The sequence below is a fragment of the Microcaecilia unicolor genome, chromosome 6 (genome assembly GCF_901765095.1).
Source record: "Microcaecilia unicolor chromosome 6, aMicUni1.1, whole genome shotgun sequence".
NCBI lineage: Eukaryota > Metazoa > Chordata > Amphibia > Gymnophiona > Siphonopidae > Microcaecilia > Microcaecilia unicolor.
The window spans coordinates 344,359,205-344,372,317 of record NC_044036.1 but is presented as its reverse complement, the minus strand read 5'-3'; the positions used below and the strand labels follow the sequence as shown (position 1 = coordinate 344,372,317).

General features: G+C 42.5%; 1 protein-coding gene across 1 annotated transcript in view; it reads left to right on the top strand.

The window, feature by feature from the left end:
* The window catches only part of LOC115473577 (kynurenine formamidase-like), a 28,040-nt gene extending 16,229 nt beyond the window's left edge, over positions 1-11,811 (top strand). Inside the window, exons 7-11 of the mRNA XM_030208651.1 lie at positions 3,920-4,017; positions 6,030-6,108; positions 6,613-6,748; positions 11,047-11,151; positions 11,297-11,811. Coding sequence (XP_030064511.1) covers positions 3,920-4,017; positions 6,030-6,108; positions 6,613-6,748; positions 11,047-11,151; positions 11,297-11,362 — 484 coding nt within the window. The 3' untranslated portion in view covers positions 11,363-11,811. The remainder of the gene's footprint in view (positions 1-3,919; positions 4,018-6,029; positions 6,109-6,612; positions 6,749-11,046; positions 11,152-11,296) is intronic.
* Positions 11,812-13,113: the final 1,302 nt, after the last annotated feature.

The window sequence follows — 13,113 nt, the reverse complement described above, 5'->3', positions numbered from 1 at the left end:
CGGTGGTTTATTGGGAGTCAGTGTGCATTCTTGAGGAGTGATGTGATAAAATTTCATTGAGCCTGAAATCAGCTTGATGATGTGTTTTGAATCAGTTGTATGCAGTGAAGATCTTACGTTCTTTGATTGAAAGCCAATGCAGTTTTTCCCATAGGGGTTTGGCGCTTTTGACTCTCATTTTTCCGAATATAAGCCTGGCTGCTGTCTTTTGAGCAGTTTGGATTTGTTCTTTGCATCCCACATAGATTCCGTTGCAATAGTCTAGATGGCTTAGTATCATAGATTGTACCAATTTGCGAAATATTTCCCTCGAGAAAAAAGGTTTCACTCGTTTGAGTTTCCACATTGAGTGGAACATTTTCTTTGTTGTTGATTTCACTTGACTCTCTAGTGTGAGGTTTTGGTCGATTGTAACTCCGAGAATTTTCAGGTAGTCTGGGGTGTTTATATTGGTGGGTTTGTTCGTGTTGTATTTGGATGAGAGGATGAGACAGTGCATTTTTTCTGTGTTAAGTTTGAGTTGAAATGCATTCGCCCATGAGTTCATGATGTTTAAGCTGAGTTTGATTTTGTTGGTGATTTCCGTTAGATCATGTTTGTAAGGGATGTATAATGTGACATCGTCTGCGTAAATAAATGGGTTAAGGCCTTGGTTGGATAGGGCCTTGGCTAGTAGGGTCATCATTAGATTGAAAAGACTCGGTGATAGTGGTGATCCTTGAGGTACTCCGCAGGCTGCTTTCCATGGTGAAGATATGTTCGAATTTGACTTCACTTGATATGTTCTAGTAGTTAGGAAGCCCTTGATCCAGTTAAGTACACTACCACCTATCCCGAAGTATTCTAGGATATTTAATAGTATTTTGTGATTTACCATGTTGAATGCACTAGACATGTGGAATTGTAGGAGAAGTACATTTTTGCCTGTTGCAATTTCATGTTTGAATTTGGCTAATAGAGTGATTAGTACTGTTTCAGTGCTGTGGGAGGAACAAGATCCTGATTGTGATTCGTGTAATATTGAGAATTTGTTTATGTAGTCGGTAATTTGCATGGTTACCAAGCTTGCCTTCAGTTTGACTGCCAGTGGGATAGATGCTACTGGGCGGTAGTTGGTGATATCAGTTGTTTTTTTTCTTGGTATCTTTTGGTCTTCGGGTGAGTAGGATGTTGCCGTTATCCTTAGGGAACAGACCATGTTGGAGCATGCAGTTTAAGTGGGATGTGAGGTCTGCTATGAAGCGGTGGGGAGCGGATTTTAGTAGGTAACTAGGGCAGGTATTCAATTTGCAGTGAGTCTTGGAGAACCTTTTAATCGCTTGGGTGACAGTTTCAACGGTGAGGGGGCGAAGCTTGTCCAGATTCTGTCTGCTGGGTATTTGCCATAGATTGGATCCATACACTCCATGAAGTTTTCGATGTCAGTGATGTTCTGAGATAATGTATTGCGTAAGTTTACTGTTTTTTTTCGTTGAAGTATTTGGCAAGTTTGTCTGCAGATGGGATGTCTGTATTGGTTGTGGTGACCAAGGAGGTGTCTAGTAGTTCACGAGGTAGTATAATTTCTTCTTGTCTACATAGCCAAGTATCTGCATGGTGTACTATCACCATTCACTGGAGACTACTGTAATTCACTCTACGCCGGCTGTAAAGAGCAAATACTCAAAAAACTCCAGACAGCTCAAAACACGGCAGCCAGACTAATATTCGGCAAATCAAAATACGAAAGTGCAAAACCCCTACGAGAAAAACTACACTGGCTCCCACTCAAAGAACGCATCACGTTTAAACTCTGTACTTCCACCCAGGAACGCAAAAAAATCTTCTTGCACTTTCCTCAACCTTCATCCACCAAATTGCAAAGGCCTGAAATACAAATCAACGCACGCATTTACCTTTTCCTATATGAGCACGCAGCTCTGGAACGCGTTGCCACGCAACCTGAGAACTGTCTATGAAACTGACAAATTTCCGCAAACTACTGAAAACCTATCTCTTCGACAAGATATACAACAAAGATCAACACATGTAACTGTATAATCTTTGACTTATCCAGAAATGTTTCTTACTATCTTTTGCTTTAATACTATCATTTAACCCAAAACTTTGTTAATAATAAATGTATGTTCCCCTCTATTTCCCATATCCACGATGAATTGTAAGCCACATTGAGCCCGCAAAAAAGTTGGGATAATGTGGGATACAAATGCAATAAATAAATAAATAGAGAAACCAGAGGCTTTATCTGTACTGCTGACATACTTTCTGTCCTTGAAGAATATAAATACATGTTGACCAAACACAATCAGGCATATTTTCAAAGCACTTAGCCTTCCAAAGTTCCATAGAAACCTATGGAACTTTGGAAGGCTAAGTGCTTTGAAAATATGCCTGAATGTCTCCACGAGTCCTGCATTGACGTCAATTCTGAGTCGACTCAACATTCTGAATTTTATTTTTTTGGCACCACATGTATGGAATACTTTACCAGTGAATATCTGATTGGAACTTTCCTTTCCAAAGTTTTGAAAACTTTGTTTTTTTTTATTGGCTTTTCAAGCTAATTCTGGATAATTATATTTTCCTGATATGGATTGCACACACCTTGACTGACAATTTGTAACTGTGTTTTTGTGATTTTCTTTGTGTATCATTACCATTTTTAACTTGTGTTTGAATGATTGTCTTCTTTCTTATTGGAATGACTTTCCTTTCTTGCTTTTATGTTGATAATTTTATTGTTAACCAATTTGGCCTATTGCTATGTAAAGGCGGTATATCAAGTTTTAAATAAACATAAACATAACAGCTTGCTGCATTGATGTCAGTTCTGATATCGGCTTGCTTGTCCTGGAACATGGTGAATTTATCAGCAGCTTCCAAGTAAAGTAAACAAGAGCTGTTATGCTTCTGTCAGACTTGATGTCTTCGCATTGTTCTAGAGGCTTTATAGATGCAATGTCAGAGTTTGCATATTGTAATCAGGTTGTTAATGCTGAATAATACCATGTATGTATGAGACCATATATGTGGCCACATATGGAACTCACAGGTCTGGGCATAGTGCTCATAGTGCTTCAGTAGTGCTTGCTTGTAATCACCTCACTTCTCATTACAGATAATTTATAAATATGTTAAATAGCACCAGTCCCAGTATAGACACCTACTACTACTATTATAAATCATACCCGCAGTACTCCACTATTCACCCTCCTCTGGTGATTAGTGTGATAAGTTGTACACACAAGTTATAGAATAGTGTCAATTACTATGTAACGTATTTGCTTAATTAGCTGCTAATTGGTTATAATAGGTGTTAATTGGCACTATATTTACATTATTATAGTCTTATATCCCTCCAGTACCTTTCTGAACTAATTTGCAACTTTCTTTAAATTAGTACCCTATTTTCTTACTCATGTTACTCTATCTTATTTAACTATATGTTCCATCTTTGCTTACACCCAATGCTAACGCCATTAACGGCAATATGTAAGCCACATTGAGCCTGCAAAAAGGTGGGAAAATGTGGGATACAAATGCAACAAATAATAATAATAAATACTGAGCGTTCTAGAGCTGCACAATACCCTTAAGGGGTGAATCACGAAGAACAACTTCCTTTCTCCATCTGCCAGTCAACGGACATAATCCACAAATTCTGGACTGATCTGTGGGATGCTAAGGAACTGGCTCTTACTGGGTAAGTCCAGTCTGGAGGTTTGCTGCCATGACACACCTGTGCTTTGTATTTGCACTTTCAGCAGTGAAGAAGACATGCAACCGTTTGACCTCATTTGACATGCAGGTCATTGTACATGAGCTCTCTGAATGAGGTGTGTGTGTATAAACTCTGAAAATACTAGGTTTTCTAAAGCTCGGCTAAGCTCTTTTACAATGCTTTCTGTCTTCTTTCTAGTGGGCTCTACCTTTGTGGCCATTCGGCAGGTGCTCACCTGGTTGCCATGGCACTTTCAACAGACTGGACAGATTACGGGGTGACACCTGATATTAAAGGTAAGAGCATGTCTTATAAGAGAGTGTTAGGATGGCAATTCCGTTATGTTGCATCTACACTGCGGTACAAGGGGGCCTGTGGTGGCATCAGCTGGCGGGTTTGCTGCATACCGAGGCCCCCTTTTACCACAGCAGGTAAAAGGCATTTGGTTTTAAAGGAAATGGCCATGCAGCAAGTTAATCCCTGGCTACGCAGCTGTTTTCTGGGGGAGCCCTTACCGTCAGCTATTTAGGAGGCGCTAACCGGTGCAGAAAATTTAAAACACTGGGGCACCAGAAATGACTCACGGAGAAGGCAGGCAGTACTACTGGGCTCCTGCCCGACTGGCGCGTGCCAAGGCTGTGGTAGTTGTACCATGGCGTTGTAAAAGGGTCCCTTAGGGATGGGATTAATACATCAGTGAAGAAAGAAGCCCCTTATGTGTCGAAGATTTGACTTTTGCTGAGTCCTATAAATGTGGTTCTTTCTGTACTCTTTTACTAAAGGATGATCTCATTATTACCTTAGGCCTTAGGTTTTGGCCTGTTTGGAGGTGGCTGGTTCTGATTTTAATACCTTGTACTGAGTTTAGGTAGTTATTACAGTTATTTTGATCTGATTTTCATTTTTGTTTTTATTCTTTTTTTTTTTTTTGAGTTTATATCTATAAATTATGAAGTATCTATGATGTCATGTGCTGTAATATGTGTATCTTTTTTTTTTTTTGTCTACCACCTTCACTTCCTTCAGAAGATCAAGTGACTGACAAATTACTGGAAATTTAACTTCTTTACGCAGCTCTTTTACCATTAAAATGATACATGGGGCTTGATATTCACAGCCAGGAATCACAAACTTGCAATTGGCCACTGTTTTTTGTTGGGTGGAGGAAAGATGTGGGAGCCTTCTGGTGTTTGAAGGCTCTTGAGGGAAGGTACGTGTGGGTGGGTTGGCAAGGAGGGATTGTTTCACCTGTTTTGATTTTGACTGCAGACAATTTTCCTTTTTTTTTTTTTTTTGCCCTGAAGCCTTGTCAGGACTTGTCAGGCCTCTCCTGCCTGTCTCTCTCTTGTCAAATGTTTTGCAGAGAATTTGCTATGAAGGATTCAGTGTACCCAGAGACCTTTGAATGCTTCCTCAAAGGAGAGACAATTGGCTAAAATTAATGTCAAAAGAAGTGGGAAATCCTGCCAGTTTAATTCTGGAGTCAGACTGTAGTTAACATTGCTGTTGACTCGTAACCACTTGCCTCCTTCCTGTACACATTAATTGATTTGATTACTTTATTTTTTGTCTATTAGATTGTAAGCTCTTTGAGCATGGACTGTCTTTCTTCAATGTTTGTGCAGCGCTGCGTACGCCTTGTAGCGCTATAGAAATGCTAAATAGTAGTAGTAGTAGTAGTAGTACTGTTTGAAACAGGATGGACCTTCAGTCTGTCCCCGTATGGCAATACTTATGTAGAATATGAAGAAAAACTTTTTCAGGTACATTAGAAACAGAAAGCCTGTGAGGGAATCTGTGGGACCATTAAATCATGAAGGAGTAAAAGGGGCACTCAAGAAAGGACAAGGCCATAGCGGTCTTCACCTTAGTGGCATGTGCAGCTCAGTGGGGAGGGGAAGACATGTTGACTGTAAGTCAAATACTGTCAGTAATACTTAGAGATGAAATGTGGGTATAACCAAAACTACATCATCTTTGGCTGTCTAGACAGTTGGCATGGTAGAGACTTAACAACCAGCATTTAAGCATGGGTGACCGGGGCTCGCACAGAGTGGCGGGCTCAACTAACCACCTTGTTGGGCAGATTGGATGACCCTATGGATCTTTATCTGCTGTCATTTACTGTGTTACTTTTTCTGTCCCTAGAGGGCTCACAATCTTAAGCTTTTGTACCTGGGGCAATGGAGGGTTAAGGGACTTGCCCAAGGTCACAAGGAGTGGCAGTGGGAATTGAATCCAAGTCCCCAGGTTCTCAGCCCACTCCACTAAGAAACCTGGCTCATCTTTTTCCCTCTTTGCTTTTCAGGGGCTTTCCTGGTGAGTGGCATCTATGACCTGCTCCCCATTACACACACCTATGTCAATGCAGCTCTTCGTATGTCAGAGTGAGTGCTGGGAGCTCGATAATATGAAGTGGAATCATGTGCTAAAATCTCATGCATCTAAATATTTACACTCTAGAGAAGAGGAAAGGTGTGTGTGTGTGGACGGGGGCGGGGGGGGGGGGGAGGGCCCTGATTGAGGTTAGGGATTGGTTGGGGTGCCGCCTTTACATTAAGGGTGGGAATTCCTCCAGATTAATGGTCAGGGTCCCAACAGACTGAAAGTCTCCGAGTTTGGCTAGCAGCCTTACCCTGTTAGGAGCTGGGCCATAGGCATAATTTGAGGTGGGCATGGAGAGGCTGTTAGCTTCCCCCCCCCCCCCCCCCCCCCCCCCACTAACACTGACTTGGTCCCCCTGCTCCCAGTGCCAAACTTTACCATTTGCCCCAACCCCTTCCTTGTCCAAAAGTAAGCAGGTAAACTACACTGTTGAGCTGGACCTTTCTAGACTGGAGGTCTCATGATTGAAGGCTGAGACCTCCTTTGACTACTCTGTACTTTTGCAGGGAGCTTGCAGTAAAGAACAGCCCCATGCAGCATGTGATGGAGGTGAAGTCCCGGGCTGAGACCTGCTCCATTATGGTGGTTGTGGCAGAGTACGACTCACCAGAGTTCCGTAGACAGTCACAGGAGTACTTCCAGGTATCCTGTCACATGGCACAGAGAGGAGGACCAAGAACCAGTACAGCTCAGTTGAGGAGAGTGCTCTTTTGAGTCCATTCAAACACATGTTTCACATTCGTAGTACTACATAAGAGTAGTTGCTGGTTCTGACCCTTAGACAGGAGCACAAGTAGTGACTGACACCTCCTGAGAACTCTTGGTCGGTATCACACAATCTAGTCTTAAGCCTGAATTTTCAGTTTTCACACAGTAAGGTATTGAGGCTGCTAAAACAAATAGCAAAAAGTAGGTAATATGAACTGTTAGAAGTCTCAGCAGAAACACAAGTAAAAAGCTAGATCTATCCTGTAGGCTGCCAGTTCAGTAACAAGCATTGCTCCTAGCAGAAATGCAGCCTGCCACATAGTGGGGTCTTTCTGGCAAGCTGTAATTATAGAATTAACTAGCAGCTAGATCTGACTAGCAGACTCCTGTTCAGAAACAACTGAAACACAGGCTGCCACATAGTGAGGTTTGTCTGGCAGAGTAGGAAACAGAGAAGGCAGATAGAAGACCATTGAGATGGACATGAGGGAAGCCACTGCTTGCCCTGGGATTGGTACCATGGAATGTTGCTACTAATTGGGTTTCTGCCAGGTACTTGTGACCTGGATTGGCCACTGCTGGAAGCAGGATACTGGGCTAGATGGACCATTGGTCTGACCCAGTATGGCTATTCTTATGACCTATCCAGTCTGCTCATCCATGCCGTCTACTATCCCTTTCTTTCCCTTAGAGATCCCAAGCGTTCTTGAATTCACAGTCTTTCAATGAAGAAGTATTTCCTCAGGTTACTTCTGTTTCTGTCCCCTTTCACTTTCATCTTAGGCCTCCTCATTCCAAAGCTTCCTTTCAGTTGAGGTGTGAAATGTGTGTATTTCCCCAAAATGGTTGCTTATTAATTTTGAAGATACAAATCTGTCCTGAATAAGGAGAGAGACCACCTGATATGTGGTCACAGTCTTTGATTTGACAGTAGGGAGATATCATTGTAGGAATAGCTGAGAGGACTCTAGGGGCTGATGGCTCTTTTTAAGATATGTTTTGTCCATCCAGTCTGTCATCATTTACTATGTTATAAGAAAGGAGGGATGAAAACAATGAAAAAAAAAATCTGGAAGAATGAGTTTTCATGCTAAAAAGTCTAGAATTGTGAATTTAGGGCACAAACACTAGATACACATCATTTAGAAGGACAAGTTTAAAGTGGCCTCAAGGTAGCCAGGCAGTGCAGTAGTGACTGGAGATGATCAGTTGAATCACTGACAAGAGCCACACCAAGCACTGTGCTCACTTCTGGAGGCTGGATCTTCATAAGGACAGGAAGGGGGGGCAGAAAGTTTAGAAAAGTTTATAACGATGCAATACCTACCCTTTAAAAGAAAGATTCAAGACATTTAAACTTACAAATATTGGACAGGCTTCACTTACTAACAGGAAGAGAAACTTTTCTATAGCAACAGATTTTCAAGTTTAAGAGGCAGATGCGCAAAACTCCCCAGAAACATCTGCCTTTGTTGACATCGCATGCAAATGAGCTGCTTGCAAAAACAGCGAGCAGCTCAGTAGGGGAGGGGAAGCCAATCACTAAGCTGTGCAGGTGCAGAACAGCCAATCACTAAGCGTGGCTGCTCTGCACATGCTCAGAACAGTGTATGCTACCCATGGCTTGCATACAAGGTGGGTGTATGAAAGCCATGGGTAGTCTTTCCCCCCACCCCACCCCCAAACATTTTTGATTCAAAGCCATCACAGCTGTGGTCAGAGAGAATGCGGCAATTTTTAATTTTTCCAGCGCGAAGTTAGCTGAGGGTGGCTGGGGAGTGCATGCGTTACACACAGCCCCAAGCTGCTGCCTTTCATTGTCTGGAGAATGTGGAAGCTTGGCTGGTCCTGCCTCCAAGTATGGCTATGGTCTCCCATGGCCCTATGCAAGGTCTGACAGCAGCCCTGCCCAGGACAGCCAAGAGGATCCCACCATAACATTTCCCCTGCTAAAGGTAGACTCATACAGAAAGTAGCAAAATTCTCTCCATGGATAACTTTAATCATCATCAATAATCTATAAAACCCACAGAATTTTAAATTTATAAACGTTGTGGTTAATATAATTTATGCCAAAACAAGAATTACTTACCCATTCCTCCTGGGCAACAGATTGACATTTTTACATATCAAAAATTTTAAGTCTTCTTCTTCTATACTATTTAAATGTTTATTTTTAACAATTACATAGAATACTCATCTGTAGTAATTACGTATGTCAGGTGCATACATGGAATGGCCCCCCCAGTGGAGGCAATGGAGACAACTGTGTCAGAATTTAAGGAAGGGTGGGACAAGCCTGTAGGATCCCTTAGGAAAAGGAGGAGTTAGTGGTTACTGTGGAAGAGCAGACTGGCTGGGCCATTTGGCCCTTATCTGCCATCATGTTTCTATGTTTTACCCCAGTTGTCTCAAGGATTGCCCCTAAAAAAAAAAAAGTCAATACAGATGACAACCATATAACTTCCTTAAAACCAAAGAAAAATTAAATACCTTATCACCAGCTCCCTGGTATCACATTACCTCTTCCCAGTCATGATGGCAGCAGTGATTTTTTACTTTCACTTTTATAGGAAATTCCATCTTTGTCACGTCTATTAACTCCATCCCAAAACACTAATGTCATCCTCTCTACTTATAAATGTAACCGTCTTGGAGCCACAAATTATAATTGAAAAATCCACTTCTGCTCTCTCTTTAAAACCTTCTGAGTAGAAGGCACCAAGCGAAGTAACATCTAGATAGCTGCAAGGGGACATAAATTTCACTCCACCCTGCAAGTAATCTCCATCCCCTGTATTAAAATAACCCAACCTATAACATCCTTCTGGAAATGAAAGATAATAGAGATGCACCCAACATGGTCTAGTTGATAAATCTACCGTTGTAGTCTGAGCATTTTGATTTTGTCCGTGTCTTCTGCTTTTTCCTGTTCCCCCCCCCCCCCCCCCCGCCTTTCCAAGGTCTTCTACTTGGCATTTCTTATTTCTCCATGTCTGCTATCAATCTTCCTGCCCAGCCCATCTCCCTGCAGCTCCTCATGCCCCCTTCTCAGCTTTCATCCAGCCTCTCATGCCTCCCACCCGAGTCTTCCGCATCTCCCCCCTCCATCCTTCCCACAAACACCTCTCATGTTACTCTTCCAGCTATTACTCACAGTGCTACTTCAAACTCCTCCTCTTCCCTTGCACTGCAATCTGACTCTGCAGACTTGAGTCGCACAGAAAGTTGGTGGAAGTCTTGCAAGACTTCCTGCACCGCGCAGCTCTGCAGAGCCCAATCACCAAAGAGGAGGAGTTTGAGGCCGAACCAATTACAAACTGGTGGCTCTGAAAGGGTTAAATGTAGAAGTACAGTGATGTCCTTAGTGTGACTGGTTTTGGGGTGCAGTTAATGGCAGTGAGATAGATGGGATTTCCTATAAAAGTGAAAAACACCACTGCCCTCTTGAGTGGGAAGAGATGCGATACCAGGGCGCTGGCAATAAAAATTAAGGCATTTAATTTGTCTGTGGTTTTAGGAGGGTATAAGAAGTTATAAGGTTCAGTGATCTGTATTGACTCAACTTTTTTCTAGCGGGCAATCCTCAAGACAGCTGGGGAAAAACATGAATTACATTGGATAGCAGTCCCCAACCTGACATACTTAATTACTATTTAATGGTTAAAAATAAACATTTAAAATAGTATAGAAAATTTAAGATTTTTGATATATAAAATTTTCAAATCTGTTGCCCAATGAGGTAGTAATTCTTGTTTTAGCAGAAGATATATTGCCCACAAGAGTCACTGCTGAAGACAAGAGCTATAAATTAAAAATTCTGTGACCTTCATAAGGGAGACATGTCTCAGGAAACTTTTATAGGTGTCCTGTTATAACATTTCCCCAAGTGAAATCTGAAGGAGGAAAGTTCAGAGGAAACAAGAAAATACAACCTTACCGAGAGGGTAGTAGACGGTGGAAACCAGAATGGTGAAAAGATTCAAGCATGTTTTGGGCAGATGTAGAAGATAAGTACGTAGGTCATCCAGGGCAGAAAAAGGACATTTAGGTCTGTGCATTCAATAGAAAGCTGGTACATTACAAAAGGCTTGGCAAACGCAGAGCACTCTCAAGACATACAGGTAGCACTGCCAAAGAAGAGCATATGGTTGATGCTATGGGGAACAGGAGACGTCATTTTATAAAACATTCAATCAGGAATGACACACCTCTCTCTCTCTCTCTCTCAGAGCTTGCAGGTCTTAGGATTAAATGTCTACCTTAAAGATATCGCTGGGGTCGATCATTTTGATGTGATTGAGAAGTTGTCCGACGACGACTATATCCTGACTCAGGTACATTAATGACCGAGGACTGTTCCTTCTCTCAGTTTATCTAGATCTAGTCTCAGTTTCCCCAACTCCCTAATGGGAAGGTGGTGAGTTAGAGAGCAGCTTGAAACAGAGACTAATAAAGAGGTTTTGTTTCTTTTCATTTTAGATGATTTTGAATATGATTTTACGCAGATCAACAATATGCCAGAAACCTCCTGCTGCCGATGAGTGAGCGGTTTTATTCTCGAGAAATTTCTTGCTGCAGCACTAGCTGTTAACCAAGGTGAAATCTGCATTTACCATTAATTTCCTTTCATGGAATCCTGCCAGATGAGGTTAGGTCTCCCTACCAGCAGATGGAAGCAGAAAACACCTAACCAGACTCAAGTACCCAGTGGTAACTGGTGGTTCAGCTAGCCAAAGCTAATACATAATGTCCAAGTATGCAAAAAGCATCACAAAAAACCCCCCAAAACAAACAAACAAACCTATTTCAACAGGCCACACCTAACTCCTTTCCCTCACAGCAACCAGGGAGGGTACAAAAACCAGCAAGACAGTATATTTTTTGTTTTTACTGTTTCTCTACTTTCCTTAACTTTTACACGATGGGAGTTTTTTTTCTTTTAAATGTTTTCAAATTAGGGCTGTACATTGATTAAAAGTTTGAATTGCATAATTCATCGCATAAAGCGTCCTCTCAATTTCTTCCTGTACAGTGCAATATATAGATGTAAATTCTCAAAACTGATTACTAAACTAAAAATAAAATAAACTCAGCAGACAACAAAGGTAAAAGAAATTATCTTTCTAATCATCTCCTTCCCTGTGCTGCCAGTTCTGTGCTCTGAATCGTTTCCAGGGCCTCCCATCTATTCACTATTTCTTTTTCCTTCTCCTTCCCTATGTCCATCTTTCTTCTATTTTTCTTCCTCCTTTTCAAATGTCTAGTTTCCATCTCCTCCCCAGTCACCATCTCCCTTGTTTTTCCCATCCCCTCTTTCCAGAACCTCTCTCTCCCGGCAAGCCTTCCTGAACTCTGGAACCCACCCTCCTCTCATGGTCCCCATTTTCAACAAATCTTCCTTCACTTGACCCCCCCCCCCCCCCCCAAACCCCATTTTCTCTTTCGCCTGAAAAATATCTTTCTGCACTTCTGAACCCTCGCCCGCTGTGGTCCGTGTTCTCTCTCAGCCCTCCGACCCTGGCTTAAGCGCTGAAGGGCTGCTGCTTCTTTCATCCACCTCAAACCTCTGTAATGTTCTGCCTCTTCTGCGCAATTTGACATAGAGGGACAGTCCCTGCTCAAGGAGCTTACAATCTAAAAGACAAGTGAACAGTCAGTCAGAAAGGGGCAGTCTGGATTTACTGAACGGTAAGAGTTAGGTGCCGAACGCAGCATTAAAGAGGTGGGCTTTAAACAAAGACTTGAAGATGGGCAGGGAGGGGGCTCGGCGTAAGGGCTCAGGGTGAGGCGAGGCAGAATGAGCGGAGCCTGGAGTTGGCGGTGGTGGAGGGTACTGAGAGGAGGGATTTGTTCTGTGAACGGAGGTTTCGGGTGGGAACGTAAGGGGAGATGAGGGTAGAAAGGTAGTGAGGCGAGGCAGACAGTGCATTTGTAGGTAAGAAGGAGAAGCTTAAATTGAATGCGGTATCTGATTGGAAGCCAGTGAAGTGACCTGAGGAGAGGGGTGATACGAGTATATCGGTTCTGGCGGAATATAAGACGTGCAGCAGAGTTCTGAACAGATTGAAGGGGGGATAGATGGCTAAATGGGAGGCCAGTGAGGAGTAAGTTGCAGTAGTCAAGGCGAGAGGTAATGAGAGCGTGGATGAGAGTTCGGGTGGTGTGTTCAGAGAGGAAAGGGCGAATTTTGCTGATGTTAAAGAGGAAGAAGCGACAGGTCTTGGCTATCTGCTGGATATGCGCAGAGAAGAAGAGGGAGGAGTCAAAGATGACACCGAGGTTGCGGGCAGATGAGA